Consider the following 16902-nt stretch of genomic DNA (forward strand, 5'->3'; position numbering starts at 1 on the left):
TAAGAGGCTTGTGACTTTGGAGTTAGAACTGCTGTGATCTAACCATTGATTTCAAGTTACAGGTCATTTCACATTACATGTTCTTTTTCAGTATTGAGCTATTAAGTTTGTTTGTTTTTTTCATATATTTGAATGTACATTTGTGTGTACATCCCTGACTTTTGTATTTTAAAATTTAGCGTAAGTCATTTTTCATTATTTGCTGCATATTTGTTTTTCCTGGATAATTGCCTCTTGCTCTGTATTCCCAGATTTATGCTTCTCCAGAGTGTTACCTTCTCATTAGCCAACCAACCAAGCTGCAATAGCAGGACTTCTTTAAATTTAGCAAGCGTTTACTAGGTATCTATGCTGTGCTCTAGGGATGGGGTAGAGTAGTAGATAAAAAATTCAAAAAGATAAAGTACGTGTCCTCAAGGGACTGGACAGCTAACTCTGAAGACATGCAGAGAAATGATATTAGGGAGAGATTGGTAGGGACCGAGAATTATTATTGAATGTGGGCTATTTCATTATGGGAGAAATTCAGCCAGTCACAATGTTGGTATTATGGTAGAAAGACACTACTTTCCCAAGACTGACCTGAGGGAAGCCTGCTGTTTCCAACTCCTCCAGGCTAGAACAGGAACGGAGGCTGGTTGGCAGACTCTCATCTTAAATCCCATCCTGTAGCATGACTGATGATAGAGAGCCTTGCCCAGGCTGGCTTATTGGGCATGCAGCCTGTGCAGTCATACAGGCTTAATGCTCTGCTGTCACTGTCTTGAAATTTTTATACAAAGGGCCCCATGTTTGGAGTTTGCATTGAGCCTCGCAAACTGTGTAGGTGGTCCTGGTCTTATCTGAGTCTGGAAGTGGAGAGAACAGATTGAGAAAAGAGCATCTTAATTCCTGTCCCACCTATTGTACTAACAGTTTTCAATGCCTGTTAATTTGGTTTCAGCTATTTGGATGGCTCTTTTGCAAAGTACATCCCGGGGCTGTTGTTTTTGCTATATTAGCAGCAATGTCAATACAAGGTTCAGCAAATCTGCAAACCCAGTGGAATATCGTAGGGGAATTCAGCAATTTGCCACAAGAAGAACTTATAGAATGGATCAAATATAGTACTAAACCAGGTAAACAAGTTACTTTGCTTAGTAGTGCTTTCCCCACAATTTTATATGCAGTTGCAGAATCCTAAACCCAGATGTCTTCCAACAGTCTTTCTTACTCTTTCTAAGCAGTGCTGCTTCTACATTATCCAAAAAAAGGTGACATATCAATCTCTTTCAAGATTCATCCAAAGTTATGCATGCCACATTTTGAAGTCATTTTTATTATGTTAATTTCTTAATGAATTTTTAGTTTTATGTCCTCTTGAATTGAGCTCATTGAATGTAGTATTTTATTCATGTTAAATAGAAAGGGAGGTTTCATTGTCATCAGACTATCAAATGATTGAATATGAAATCATTTTCCAGAATTCTTTGGTGCTATACAACTTTCCTAGTGAATACTTTTTTCTTAGAATCAGGAAATATTTCTCAAATTTTTTAAAAAAAGAAATCTTCAGTAATTAAGCTTTATCTTCCAAGGAAAATGTTTTAGCCAGGACTGCTTTTTGACTGCTATTTTGGCAGCCATCTGATTTCATTCTGGTTCTGCCACTGAATCTTTACGTCTTTAACCTCAGAGGGCCTTGGCTTCTTTCCTGGTGAAATGATTTGAGTTGAACTGAAGGAGACCCTTCTGACTCTCGTGAGGATGCTGTTAAGGCCTCCCTTCTTGTTTCCAGATGCAGTGTTTGCAGGAGCCATGCCCACTATGGCCAGTGTCAAACTCTCTGCACATCGACCCATTGTGAACCACCCCCATTACGAAGATGCAGGCTTGAGGTTAGTACCCAATTCTCATGTTGTTAGAAACAGATTTCTCATATAAAGAGACAGTGAGTGAGGAATCTGTACAATAATGAAAAGTGTTTCAAAGTAGCTGTGATAAACTGGAATTTATAGAATCATTGGAGAGAAGAATGCTGAAATAAACTTCTAAGTTAGATACAAAACTGTCCCACACCTGCTGCTACCCAAGGTATGGCTTTTGGTTTCTTTTCTTCTGCTCACAGATACTGTGAGCTCCAGGAACTGCCAGCAGCCTTCCCATTCTCCCTTCCATACCACAGTCCTATCTTTCTTTTGCTGCTTCTCTTTCTTCTCCTTGTTACCAGGCATTAAGTTCTTGCCAATTAGTTGTATCCCTCAAATGAATGATTGCTACTCTATTTAATTACTGCATGCTTGTTGATTACATGGGAGTCTCTAGAGAATCACACCAAAATTCCTTGTTGTTTCTTCCTCCTCCCCTTCCTGGCTGCATTCATTATATTTATTATAGGGAAAAAAAAAGCTTCACAGAGCAATTAAACTGCAACCTCTAGGATTATCTTCTGTACCAGGCTGAAAAAAGAAACCAAACCTTAGCAATTTTCCACAAATTAACAGGGATCTAAAATTGTTAGGTCCTTATTTGTCAGAGTTTTATCCTCCAGAAGTGTGAAGGGATGGGCAATGGGTTTATTGAAAAACACCCTAGCATGATTTGAAAGAATCACGCAATCATCTTTGCCTTTTCCAATTTGGGTTAATGTATTCTTTTAAGGTCTCTCTTCTTGGTCATTTCCCACCTGTAAGGTGTGGGTTGGACCAAGTAAGTTTACTGATTCAGTATCATTGAGTTGAAGTTCTGTTGTGTTTAACCAATTATTAAAAATTATTTAAATTATTATAAATTAATTATTATTAAAATTATAAATTATTGTTTAAATTATTTATTTGATTATTTAATTTAATAATTTAATAAGTTGTTATTTAGCTGCATGCCTATTTACCTATTAACAATCCTATTAATAGCTAATTACCTATCAATAATAGGTACCAATTTACCTAAGTGCCTATTATTTACCTAGTAACACCTATATAATTATATTTATGGGCCATGGGCTTTGGGGGAGGAAGACCACAGAGGTGAAGTGCCATTCTCATCACGTCTGAATTAGATCTCACCTGATTTGAACATTAATACTTGGAGGAGACCAACATGTACCCTACAGAGTATTGAAAATGAGCAGTAGCTGGAAGACTCAAATCAGCATAGCACCCAGCATGATTTCGAGTCCTCAGGAGAGAACACTGAGAGGGACATCTATGAACGAGGAACAGAGAGGCATGACAAGAAAGTAGGAGAGTTGAAAATAGCCTGGGATAAACCGGGGAAAGACAGCAAGGGAACACGTGCAGTGGCAGAATTATAGTGTATGCTGGAGGCAATGAATAATAGAACGAACAGTGCCCAACCAATACCCTGGGGACAAATTCAAAGATCATTTTCAAGCAAAGTGCAGGACTACCTGGAGACATGGCTGACTCTAGAGGTAAGGCAGTCAGGGGATATATAGATGAGCCCAGAGCATCTTATAGTGCTAAAAAGTAATAAAGTGCTCCCAAAACAGAATGGCAGCGTGTCAAAGGCACACAGGAGCCAACCTTAAAGAGGTCCCAGTGGCCAGTGCAGGGCCAATTTAAGCAGTAAAATAAATGGCATTGGACTGTAATCACAAGTATAAAATAAATGAGTTCACAGATATAAATAATTAGATAAGTACATGAATGGGAAGAAGAGGTCACTCTTTCATGCAGAATTCCAAATAATTTATGTAGATACTTTGCCCTCAAAGATTTGTTGCATGACTCCCCACCCTCAAGTCTGGGGGGTGTAGATAAACTAAGTAACTACAGTGGAGAAGCGTGAGGGTCATGGCCCCAGCAAGGTGAGAGTGGCTCGCATCGGACGTAGGTCACGTTGCAGAGTGCATGCACCCTTGATGGAAGATGAGCAGAGTAGCACTTCACCTGTGTACTTCCTCCCCAAAACCCGTAACCCAGCCCTACCATGAGAAAAACATTAGAATGATCCAAATTCAGGGATATTCTACAAAATACCTGATCGATACAACTCGAAAACTCAAAGTCTGAGAAACTGTCACTGTCCAAGGAACCTTAGGAGATGTGACAACTAAATGTAACATGGTGTCCTGGATGAGATCCTGAAACAGCAGAAGGACATTAGGGAAAAAGCTAATGATTACGGAATACATTATGAAGTTTAGCTATTAATGTATCATCGGTTCGTTAGTAGTGACAAATTAATGTAGCGATAGGGGAAATCAGGTACGGAGTGCACAAGAACTCTACTTTTGTGTGTGTGAATCTAAAACTATACTAAAATAAAAAGTATTTAAAGTATTTAAACTAAAGGAAAGGTCAGAATTATAATGAAAGAAGAGTTAATGGTTAAAGTCAAGTATTGGGAAGCAAACATGTATAGATATAGATTGTGTGTGTATGTATATGTACATACGCACATATACATGTACTCTTAAAATGAGTGAGCATGGGTAAACAAATCAAAACTGCTAGAAGAGAAGATATCATCGGAAATGAAATGGAATAAAACATTTCTGAGATTTTAAAAATTTGTAAAAACTGATCATGGCGTTCAATGCATTTTAAGAAAAATAAAAAGTGACTCGTACCTTAACATATCTTGGTAAAATTTTTATAGAATAACGATCTACCTGCAAACTTGCATCTACAAAGTAACCAAAATTAGTTCAAGTGGGCCTCTATCAGCAAAATGCCCAAGGGATGTTTATAGTGTATTAAGTTTAAAGGGTTATGGATGGACGAATTTTTAAAAATCAAGTTAAGTTTATTACTATGCATAGAAACATCCAAAAGATGTTCTTGGAATTGCCAGAACTCAGAAAATACTCCACCCTTGTTCTTGACTTAAAAATAAACTCTGTCTGATCCATAGATGAGGCAAAAAAAAATCATGATATAAAAGTGCTGAAACCAATTAAATTGGAGAGCATTCTAAATCATTATTACAAGTCTAGTTATAGAAGCAAATACAGACATTGGAATTTACTCTTGAATAACAAGAGTTAAAATTAGAAAAAAGACTGACAATTTGCATCTTAAATAGCAGATTATAGAAACAGATTCTGTGGAGTGAATGGAAAAGTGTGAGGTTGTAGTCAAGCCTGCTGAAGTTCTTGCCTTAAATATTGGGGCTTCTTTTGAAATTACTTAGTGTTCATTTGTATTTCTCTAGTTGCACTTCAGTCTAACTTGTATTAGAGTTACCTGTGTATGACTTCTCTCCCCTCTTAAATTAAGTTCCATGTCTGATCTTTAGTTTTCGCACAATTTCTGTCACACTAAATTAAGTGAAGAGACTTCATTTTCCCTAAAAGGAATTTCAGTTAATAGTGAAACTCAAACCCAAGGCTGAAAAATAAGGAAAATCATGGTTTATCATAGAACTTAGATGTGGAGTGTGTTTGATTTTGTATTGAATTGCAGCCTAAAAGAATATTGGGTATTGTGTGCATAGATTTGCAGGTATTTGTTAAATGCTGGGCATTTCTCACAGTTGGCTGCGTTGTGGAAGGTCAGAGTACCCTCTAGCTGGAGGGAAACCATGAAGTGTGCAATATAAACAACAATTGATTTTAAAAAATTCCATTTAGGGTACTGGGACATATATATGTGTATGTGTTGTTAGGGAGATGTAGTCATTGTTAAGGTATGACCATGTTCCTTTTGTCATTCTGTTTTCATATCAGTTTTGTTTATAGCAATTCTTTTTTTTAAAAAAAAAAGGTAAGTTCTAAATTGCCATTACTGGCAGCATACTTTGTTGGAAAAGCTACATTTTATTTTTGAGATTTACTATTATTTTTGTAGTTTAGAGTCTGATGTTCTCTTATAAGAGGAAATAGATTTAATTTTCATGCAATTCTAGAGCAGTTCAAGCTATTCAATTGCTGAGTGGGTGAATCATGTTAATACACTATTTTGCAAAACTGTGGAACATCCATTTTACAAACAAAACGCTTTGCTTTTTCATGAAATTAATTTCCAGAGTGATTTTGTTGAATATGTTCAGGTTTTTTTTTTTTTTTTTGCATGGGCAGACATGGGGAACTGAACCCATGTTTAGTTTTTTGGATATAGAAATAAAATAGAGAGCCATTTAGTGCTAATTATTATTGGTCTCAAGATTGGGACAGTTGAAACTCCAGAGTAGTGGCTGTATTTGCATAGCTCATTCTGGTCCATACACAGGATGTCTTTAACTTAGCTGTGATAGGGTGGTGAGGAATTTAAAAACAAAACGAAGCCCAGGTTTGGAAACACAGGAATGCATTTAAAACCAAACCTCTTCTCCCAGGACTCCTTGTGTTTTTCTTTTGACCTCACCAATTCTCCTGTGAAGAATGTTCTCTTGACCTGATTTTTCTGTGTGAGTGTGTGTATGTGTACTTTTTCTTTCTCCTACTCCCATTCAGTGCTTTCTTCCAAATATGCTGAGTGTATCCTTCTTAATCTTGAAAATCTTCTGCCCAATTTTTTTTTAAAGAGCCAGAACGAAAATAGTATACTCAATGTATAGTCGAAAAGCAGCTGAAGAAGTGAAGCAAGAATTGATAAAGTTAAAAGTGAATTATTACATCCTGGAAGAGTCATGGTGTATAAGAAGATCCAAGTGAGTGTTAAACACAATATGTTATATTCATAACACATGAAAAGTTAATTCAGTCTTATGGCATTTGCACTAGGATTGGTATGTGTAAAAATGTATATAGCATTTTGCAAAGTGTAAGTGGAAAAAATTTAGATAAATATTTGAATTGGCATATTTTCTTTTTTATTCATTATGATTATCTTTTAAAATTTTTATTGGAGTAACTACATACAACTCAGAATTTCCCATTTTAACACCTTTCAGGTGTACAATTCAGTGGTATCAATTACATTCCCAGTACTACCATTACCAACATCTAATACCAAAATTTTTTCATCACTTCAAACAAACTTTGTACCCATTAAGTAATAACTTCCCTCTTCCCCTCACCCCCTGGCCCCTGGTAACATGTAATCTACTATCTGTCTCTGAATTTGCTTATTTTAGGTATTTCATGTAAAAGGGAGCAAACAATATTTGTCTTTTTGTGTCTGACTTATTGCACTTAACATGATGTCTTCATAGTTCATCCATGTATAGCATGCACCAAGACTTTATTTTCTAGGGCTGTATATACCAGATTTTGCTTATCCATTCATCTGTTGATGGGTACTTGTGTTGCTTCTACCTTTTGGTAAATGTGAATAATAATTTTATGAACACATCAGTGTGTAAATATCTGTCTGGGTCCCTGCTTTCAATCTTTTGGGTATATATCTAGAAGTAGGATTACTGGGTCATATAGTTCAACTTTCTGAAGAACTGCCAAACTGATTTATACCGTGGCTGTACCATTTTACAGTCCCATCAACAATATATAAGGGTTTCATTTTCTCCTCTTCTATGTCAACACTTCTTATTTTCTGTTTTTTTAATACTAGCCATCTTAGTGGGTATGAAGTAGGATCTCATTGTGTTTTTTATTTGCATTTATCTGATGCCCAATGATGTTAGCATCTTTTCGTGTGCTTTTTGGCCATTTGCATAGTTTCTTTTCAGAAATGTCAATTCAGGTTCTTTGCCCAATATTAATTGGGTTATTTGTCTTTTTATTGTTGAGTTGTATGGATTCTTTACATAGTCTGGATATTAAGCCTTTATCAGATATATGGGTACCAATTATTTTCCACCTTTCTGTAGGTAGTCTGTTCACTTTCCTGATAATGTCCTTTGGCATTGAAGAATTTTTTATTTTGTTAAAATCCCATTCAGCTGTTTTTTTGTTGTTGTTGTTGCTCTTGCTTTTGGTGTCATATCTAAGGATTCACTAATAAATCCAGGGTTATAAAGGTCCCCCCCTATGTTTTCTTCTAAGAGTCCTGTGATTTTTATCCCGCATGTTTAGGTTCTTGATCCATTGAGAGTTAATTTTTGTATATGGCATGAAGTAGGGGACCAACCTTATTCTTTTGCGTGTGGACATCCAGGTTTTCCCAGCACTGTTTGTAGAACAGATTGTTCTTTCCCCATTAATTTCCTTGGCAGCCTTGTCAAAGATCAATTGGCCATAGATGTTTGGGTTTGTTTCTGAACTTTCAGTTTGATTCCATTGGTCTGGATATCTGTCTTTATGCCAGTACCACACTGTTTGATTGCTGTGGTTTTGAAAATATCTGTTTAATAATTATTTACTGCCTTAAAGAGAGGTAGATCGTGTGTATACTACCTTAAAGACCTTACATTGGCACTGATGACCTCCCAAATTATTGATGTTTGTCTTTCTTATTTAATAAACTTTTATTTATTAAAAATTGGATATATTTTCTTTCAAAACATTTCCAAAGTCTCAAACCAAATAATGGAGAACCTCACTGTAATGAAATAAGCCGAGCAACCTCCACACCCCATCCCATGCATGGACAGGACCCATGGCCTCCACTTAAAATGACACCTTTCTTGACACTTGACATTTTATTTGAGTGGGGAGATGATTAGCTTTATTGTGAACCCACATTCTGTTGCATTTACAGTTTTAAAAAAATAGGGATTTCCACAGAGAAGTTCATTAAGCAAAATATAGCTCTAAATGTCAATAAGATCTTGAAAACAAATATGAATTCTGACATTGACTGTTTGGAAATGCTGCCCCTAGGGGATTGACAGTGAACAACAGTAAATTTCTATGACATTCATTTTGTGAGCACCTATGAAAATTTCAAAGCATTTACTGCTTGCAGAGCACACATGCCCACAGGGGGCCATCTCATCAGGAATCTAGGACATTTTCATTGAATATTGTTGTTTTTAAAATTCTCATTACTCTTTGAACAAAAGGCTTTGATAGATTGCTAAATCTGTGGCATAATCATACTCATTCACCATATTACTTCAGTGATATACCAAAGTGCTAAAACAAAATTATTAAATACCAACTCATGGTTGAAAATAGTTTTGTGACCTAGTGTCTACACAGCTTCCACCACAGGGGAACTCAGACATTTGATAGTTGAATGATTTTCCTATAATATGTGCCAAGTGACTTGACTTTAATCAAGATTCATAGTGAATGTTACTGTTCCTATAGTTATAATTTAGAAAATGTTAACGTCTTTATGAACATTAAAATATATGTGAAATACATATACTCACCTTTAATGAACTTTACGTGATATAAATTCAGGATGAAAAGTCATAAGCGACTCTTCTAACCATTTTATGAAGACTTTATATTAAACAGCCAGTGGGTGGGCTGATGTTAGTAGAAGGAAGAACTCGGTTTTTTTGACAGAGATTTTGACCAGAATTGGGATCTTCCTTCTTGCCTGGAGCTTCACTCTCCAGTGCAGCTGTGCCATCCTCACTGGTCTTATGCAGGCTCACAGCCTGTTAGAGACACCTGTAGATTACTGGGGTTTACAAAGAATTTTCATAATCTTTCTTTCCCTCTGGCTAACAATGAATCTTGATTCAAGATTCTTCATTTTTTCTAGACCCTTGCATAGTGTTTGGAACATGTGAAAACTGCAAAAGCAGAGGTTGCTTTGTCTTCTAAGATACTAATAGAATTCCTTGGATTTGATAACTGTAGCAGTCTCATATTCTGATAGGCTGAACGCTGTTTTGTGTACACTAAAGGGGATTAAAGACAAATTTAGGAAATGTGGCAGTAAATCTCGCACACTAAACAGTCAGTACCAATTAACTGTCTCTGTTTAGGGCTTTTTTGGGGGCCTTAGACTGAGAGCTAAGAGTGAGGAGGGGGCAGTGCTGGATTTTCCCATTGAGACCTTTACTTGCCATTGTTACGTCTGGTCTCACAGGAGTTCAGTTGGAGGGAGCTAAAAAAGTGTCTCTTCCCCCATCTGCTTTCCCCATTCGATAACTGAAACAATGGTCTCTGTCTACTACAAGATTTAAGCTAGACTGATTATAAATCGCCAGAAACTTAGACAGGTCCAGTCTGCTTAAACCTTGATGCAAAACAGAAGTAGTGCCTTCTGCTCTGGCAGGGATGCAAATTGGAAATCAGATAGGTGGGGAAATGAAAAGGGGGACTAATATTTATCTAGTGTTTAATCTCTCCTCACCTCAGTGGTGAGCGCTTTTATTTCTATGATCTCATTCACAAGTAGCTTAATTGTGAGGCTTGATTATTCTCTAAATACTTGATACCCCATGTTCAAATACAAGTACTGAAATACACTCTCAAATGTAAGTCGTAGATGAGTTTTTAATTATCTGCTCTTTTTATTAGTTCTTTGCTTTCTGTTATTAATTTCATAATTGAGTTGACATAAAATTAAAATACCTGTATTCAGAAGAAAATTATTCCAGTTTTCACTAATGATATTTAATGATGGAAGACTCTCTGCCATCTCTTTTTCCCTAAAAGTAGTTAACTCAGGAGCTGGGTTGTTTTTAACTTCCTTTGTCTCTCACTCCCTACACCACTGACCAGGGGCATTTTAATAATTTGGCCTTAACTTGCGTGAAAAGATTAAATGGTAGAGAATATTAGATAGAATATATGTCAGTGAGCGTATGCGAAAAACACAGGCTGTAGGACACTCTTCTTGGGAGCACACATGGTAAAACTTTTGGAGGAGATAATTTGACAAAGTAAAAAAAATGTATAGCTCCTTTGACAGTGGTGGTGGTGGTGTGTCTAGAAATTTGGCCTTCTGAAATGGATATAGACACAAGAATGTTTGTAACAGCACTGTTTTATAATGGCAGAATGGGGAACCATTAAAGTATCTATCCATTAGCTTTCCACAAATCTACAAACTCCAGTTGGGTCCCAGGACAGCTAAGTCTTGAAATGGAGAAGGGCCAGCCTCTTCAGAACATCAACTAGTTATATCCCCCTATCCCATATTATTGACAGCCCCTTCCGACATGAAAAAGTTAGAATGGGCATAGCCCAAATACCCTTAAAGAGTGGGAGAAAGATTAAAGGTGATGGTGGAGTTATACAGAGATGGTGGAGTTATAAAGGTGATGGTGGAGTTATACAGAGAGTTTAACAAATGATTGCTGAATCATTATACTAATACTTTTTTTAAGTCTCCAGAATCTTAGAGCAACTGGACTTAAAAATCTAAAACTGTGGAATCGTAACACATACCAAACTCTGAAATCTGTTCTGCGGCTAATTATTATGTGCTTTGAAATTTATTGCTTTTTTGTAAATATGTTAATTTTCACAAAAAGAGAACCATTGGGAATCATTGTACACTATGAATGATTACATGGTATATAAATATATAATATATATCAATTTAAAAAAATTCACCCATAAAGAATGGTTGATAATACATAGCGTACTAGCAACTATTAAAAGGAATACAGTATGCCTTTATGTACTGAGGTGGAAAATGGCCTCAGTACGCAGTTTTAGGAAGAATCCCAGAGCAATCCTGTTTTTGTAGAAGTAACCCAGGAGTGTTTGTGTAGTCACACACATCCGTGTCTATATTTGTATACTTGTGGCTCCAAACATGGATAATAAAGGTTTTGCAGGATATAAGCAGGATTGTTGGCAGAAGTCACTTCTGAGAAATGGTTTTGGAGGTGAGGGTGACTTTCATTTTCCACTTTGTAGAGTTCTGTATTTTGACACTTTTACGATGATTGATTGTTTTTAAAATAAAGGTGTATATAAAAAGAGAAAGCTGTACATTCCTGTTACAGTACTTGCCTAATGGTAAAAGGTAAGGGAGTGGAATGCTATTGGGGATAGAAAGGACTTGGAAATGTGGTTTTTTCCCCTCTTATTAAAAAAAGTGAAGTACTATGATAAAATGGAAGCAACTGTCAATTCTGTATATATTTTTTGTAGGTTTTTTTTTTTTTTGGTTATCAAAGAGTAAATAAGAACGTGTGAAATCCAAATCAAACAAATATGTCCATAAAACTGATTTAAAAGAAATGTTGCAGTTATTTTAAAGGACTTATTTAGGCAAATAATGGTGATAAGATTTCATTTATACCATTTTCTTTTTGAAAAAATATTGGTTTTAAGATTTAAACATGTATTTAATTAATTAATTAATTGTTTTTGGGGGGTTGGGGAGGGTGCATGGTCTGGGAATCACACCTGGGTCTCCCACATGGAAGGCGAGCATAAACATTATTTAACAACAATATGAGTTTAAGACTTCCTGAATTTCATTAAATTGACTCATTCTTGAATACAATTAACCCAACATCTCTGTGAACTAATAAGCATACTTCCCAGTTTATAACTTATAAAATCAGTGTATGATAATACGTCTTATGATGTGCTGGGCACTGTGCTACATGCATTTTATCTCTTAATCATCACAGCAAACCCTATTCATGGATATTTCCCATTTTATAAATGTAGTGACTGAGACTGAGTCAGGTCAACTATGTAACACCACATTCTTAGTAGCTGAGACGAAGTTTAACCCAGATCTCTCTTACTCCAACATGAATTTCGTAGATATTTTTGTTTCTTTCTAGTCACCCTTGTGCATTCACCTTCTTCTAAAGGGGATTTATGGCAACTTACGAAACTATAAATATGATAGGATTTTTAGGGCGGTTAATTTAGGTATTAAAAATGAAATTAAAAAAGTGAAATGAAGGCAGGAATAGGCTTATATAATATATATTGATTTTTGATCTGTACATTAATTTTTCTAGGCCTGGTTGCAGCATGCCCGAAATTTGGGATGTGGAAGATCCTGCTAATGCTGGGAAAACTCCCTTATGTAACATCTTGGTTAAAGATTCAAAGCCTCACTTCACCACTGTATTCCAGAATAGTGTTTACAAAGTCTTAGAAGTTATAAAGGAGTGACTGCTACTGAACTGCTGCCTACAAAGACCTACATCAGTAATGATTTTGTTTGGCTAATAATGCATATGTTGTTTTTAATCCAAATCATAATACTTTTATAGGTAACTGTTTTCAAATAGAAAGCGTTTTATTTGGTCAATTTGGATGTCATTCTGATTGTAAAAAGTACTTACCTCTTACTCAATTAGTGACTATTTCAATGCACCCCTTAAAGTTTTCTATACAAATAGTATTTGTGTGGATGCTGTTTGAATAGCTGTGCTATTGTGAGCAAAGCTCCCTGTGTAAAAGCGATATGATGGGTCATGGTGGGGATGGTATGAAAAGGTGTGAGCTGTGGAGGGGCTGATTTTACAGTGTGTAGGCTATTGACGCCCCCTGCTTCTTTTCCTGCCTCTTGCTACTGTTTTTAGGACATTTCAGTGATTGTCATAAGCATGTCAGTCACATTAGCTCCTGTCATCAACTCAAGCCAAAGAGTAGATGGGCAAACATGGGTATTTACTATGTGGAATTATCTGTTTCTTTCACTTGTTAATGTTCTTTTTGTTCTCTGTTGCTCTTGTTAATGAAGAATTTCCTCTCCTTATTAATCCAAGCTCTTGGACCTAATGATTAGGATAAACTTCTTTGAACTGTCAGCATTGTGACAGTAGCTTGTGTTTGTCTGTCTGTCTTTTGCTAATATTCTTTGTCAAATAAGTGTGATTTATTCATTTAAGGAGTACCAAAACTACTTATTCTTGGTTAAAAAAACTTTATTGGAATTTTTAAATTTTTTCATGTTAGGCATTATTCACATTTTTATATTTTAATACCTTTAAACCACTTTTTAAATGTGTCATGTTTAACTGAAGTTTTAAGAAAAACAATTTTGAACATCCCCACATGAAATGCATCTAGAAACTAATCTATATTTGAGTAGACCTAATTTACAGTGGAACAATAGATTATGCAGTAATTTTTCTTAAACTGTTATGTAGCAATTATGTAGTCATTTTTCTTTCTCTATTAAGATACAATACAACGTGACCAATTTTTCTGTCAAAAATAAATGACTAATGATGAATGATTTTTTAATATTTTACTTTTTAAATTTCATGTCTTTAATAAGACAAAAACTTTGGCCTTATAGTTATATTTCTGGTTTTAAAAACCATCAGTTCAGAATGAGAAATGACTATCTTAGTCTTTCTCCTTACTTTGAGAAATTTCAAAACCTGCTTTGAATTCCCTGTATGAATTTTTGTTTCTTAAACTTAATTCGTGTGAAATGAGATTCTTCAAACCAGTAACTCCTTAGAGTTCTGAGAAACGATGTTGAGATTTAAATTCTGAGCAAACCATGAATGACCGAGGCCAACTGCACATTTAATTATACAGTGTTCTCTTTATTAACTCCAGGCAGATTAACCTCGTTGTGGATTGTCCGTGAGATCTGAGTCCTCAGGGATGGTTTCCCGCGCCCACTCCTGGGAGCCACTGAAGATCTGTTCTCTTTCTGCCTTCTTACCAGAGCCAAAGAATGAGCCTGGCATGGAGGAAGCTCTAGCTTGCTCGCCTTGGGAAGTTGAAAGACCACACCTCTGGCTGAGGCACAGCCTCCTCCCGCCCCTAGCTGGCAGCATCTCTTGTGGGTTCTCCTTCTAACCCGGAGCTGGCCACGGAGATGCTATCAGCCTTCTCCAGAGTCGTCATCACCCTTTCTCACTTGCTGGTTGACTTTTTTTTTTTTCCTTAGGCTTGTGCCAATTTCAGAAAATAGGAAGCAGGTGGGAAGTTGAGGATTCGGTGTACAGTCTGAGCCAGGATGCCGCAATCCTCAGCGGTGGGAAGAGGGCATGAGGTCGGGGAGGGTGCGCCAGTCTCTCGCCTCCCTTCTCTGTGTGCATTCGCAGACAGGTAAAAAGAGGGGGCGGACGCTCTGCTTTCTCTACAAGTGTTTCTCAACCAAATGTGCCGACCCGGTACATCCAGCAGTTGCAATTAAAAAAAAAAATAAATATATATATATATATATATATATATATAGTGTTACTCTTGATTTTCCAACCCTCTAGTAATTCCCTTCCTAATATGTTCACCTGTAATGGTTGGAAATTCTGTGCTGGGAAAAAACATTAAAATACTGTTATAACTGTTTCTTATACTGAAAACGTTCAAAGTAGTCTAAATTAGTTTGTTTTTTTTTTCAGAAGACTCCTTTTGTAACAGTATTTATTAATGTAATTCCACCAGCAAGCTCTGATTATATTTTAGGCAGCTCAGTTTAGAACAGAGGCCTTGGTGGTTAAACTGCACACTCAGCCCTGATCATATCTGTAGCAGCCGGTGCTGTAGATTATAAATATCTTTTATGGCAACATAGAGTAGTAGTAGTCTCAATACAAATGACAAAACAGTATTAAAGTTCAGTATTTTATGTATTTTTTAGCATTTAAAAATATTTTTGCTTTATTGTGAGGAAGGTAAGGATGGACCAGGAGGCAATGGAAATAGCTTATTGCAATGACATTAAAAAAAAAAAAAATTGGGGCAATGTTTCTATAAAAGGAGAAGCCTCCGAAAAGACTTGGCAGAAAAGGTGGAGTGTTGAAATAGGCTGATGAAATCAAAGAGAGTGAAAGGGTGTTTTGGGAATAAAGTGATATTGCATAGGAACATTGTATTTTTATGAATTTTCTGCCAATTGTTTACATGTACTACATATGTTCAATAAAAAAGATCATGAAAAATATGGAAAATGTTTTTCTTAATTGCCATTTTCATTCCCACCTTGACTACACACATGCCCAGCCTCATTCTGCAGACACATGGGCAGAAACAGGTTTGTGGCTGCCTGATCACAGTCCCCCAAAATGGGGGAAGAATTCTCACAGTGGGTTTCATGAAAAACCTAGGTCCTTTTCCTGGTATTGGTATAGGGATTGGAACTAACAGTCCTTTTCTTACATTTATGTGTCACATTACTTTGTATATCATTTCCTTCAAGGAACACAATAATTCCTTAAAACCAAATTTGGGGGATAATTACAAAGTTGCTGAAACTTTTTTTTTTCCATACGTTAAACCACAGATGGGTTTCGTGTCATAACATTTCTTAAATTATAGCTCCATGTTTTTTTGCTTAATAAAAGTGTCTGCTTACTGTTTTGGCTACTTGAAAGAAAATGTAATTTAGCTTAGTTCCCTCCTTTGTAATTAATTTCTTAATACAGTGACACCTTGATTCTCTGATATCTTTGGAGAATGAAATGCTCTAAAACAGTGATTCTCAAATTTCACATGCGTCGGAATCACCTGGAGGTCTTGCTGCACTACAGATGGCTGGGCCCCATCCTAGAGTTTCTGATTCACTTGGTCAAAGATGGAGCCTGAGAATTTGCATTTCCAACCTGTTGTCAGATGATGCTAATGCCATTACAATGGCTTGGACTACACTTGAGACCATCTGCTCTAATGGGTAGGCCAATTCACTGGTAGACTAGTGATGGGGGCCATCCATTCCTGATAGCCCTGACCCCACCAGGACGCAGTCTAGTCCCTACACTGGGAACTGAATTTTACCAGGGCCCTTTGTCTCTTAGCGGGCCTTGCTTCAACTGAACTTGGAAGGAGCAAAGAATGGATACAGTCATTTTTAACAAGACCGCCTTATCACTTATTTGCATTATGTAAACTGGACTTGGCTTGGACCTGTTTCTTTCCAGAGATGGAAAAGGAGTGAAAATCCTTTGCAACTGAACTTCCTTTTGTAAAATCACTTTGTCTAGAAGAAAATAGGTAAGTTCAATGATGTGTGTGGATTTAAAAAATTCATTTCCTACTTTATTGCTTTTGATTTGGCCCCAGAAATCCTCAATCTTCTGCTTCCTTCCTCTCCTTCCTCCAACTAGAAATTTGTAATTTAAATCAGTAGAAATGTTCCCTGGGTGGAAACAGACGACCTACTTTTAAACGTCATTACATTCCTCAATTGGTCTTCATTTCACAGTAATGTATCTGTACAAATTCAAAGTTGAAAAGGACATTAAAGTATAGAAAGGTCCTGGAATCTTTTT

The 16902-nt window shown here is 36.4% G+C and overlaps 1 protein-coding gene across 2 annotated transcripts in view; it reads left to right on the top strand.

Moving 5' to 3' along the window:
- The window catches only part of DPY19L1 (dpy-19 like C-mannosyltransferase 1), a 119892-nt gene extending 104313 nt beyond the window's left edge, over positions 1–15579 (top strand). For both annotated transcript variants that reach the window (XM_077120039.1, XM_077120028.1), the window contains exons 19-23: positions 944–1118; positions 1778–1877; positions 6469–6594; positions 12685–12877; positions 14246–15579. In XM_077120039.1, coding sequence (XP_076976154.1) covers positions 944–1118; positions 1778–1877; positions 6469–6594; positions 12685–12841 — 558 coding nt within the window. In that variant the 3' untranslated portion in view covers positions 12842–12877; positions 14246–15579. The remainder of the gene's footprint in view (positions 1–943; positions 1119–1777; positions 1878–6468; positions 6595–12684; positions 12878–14245) is intronic.
- The last annotated feature ends 1323 nt before the right edge of the window (positions 15580–16902 follow it).

This window comes from Tamandua tetradactyla, chromosome 1, assembly GCF_023851605.1.
Source record: "Tamandua tetradactyla isolate mTamTet1 chromosome 1, mTamTet1.pri, whole genome shotgun sequence".
NCBI lineage: Eukaryota > Metazoa > Chordata > Mammalia > Pilosa > Myrmecophagidae > Tamandua > Tamandua tetradactyla.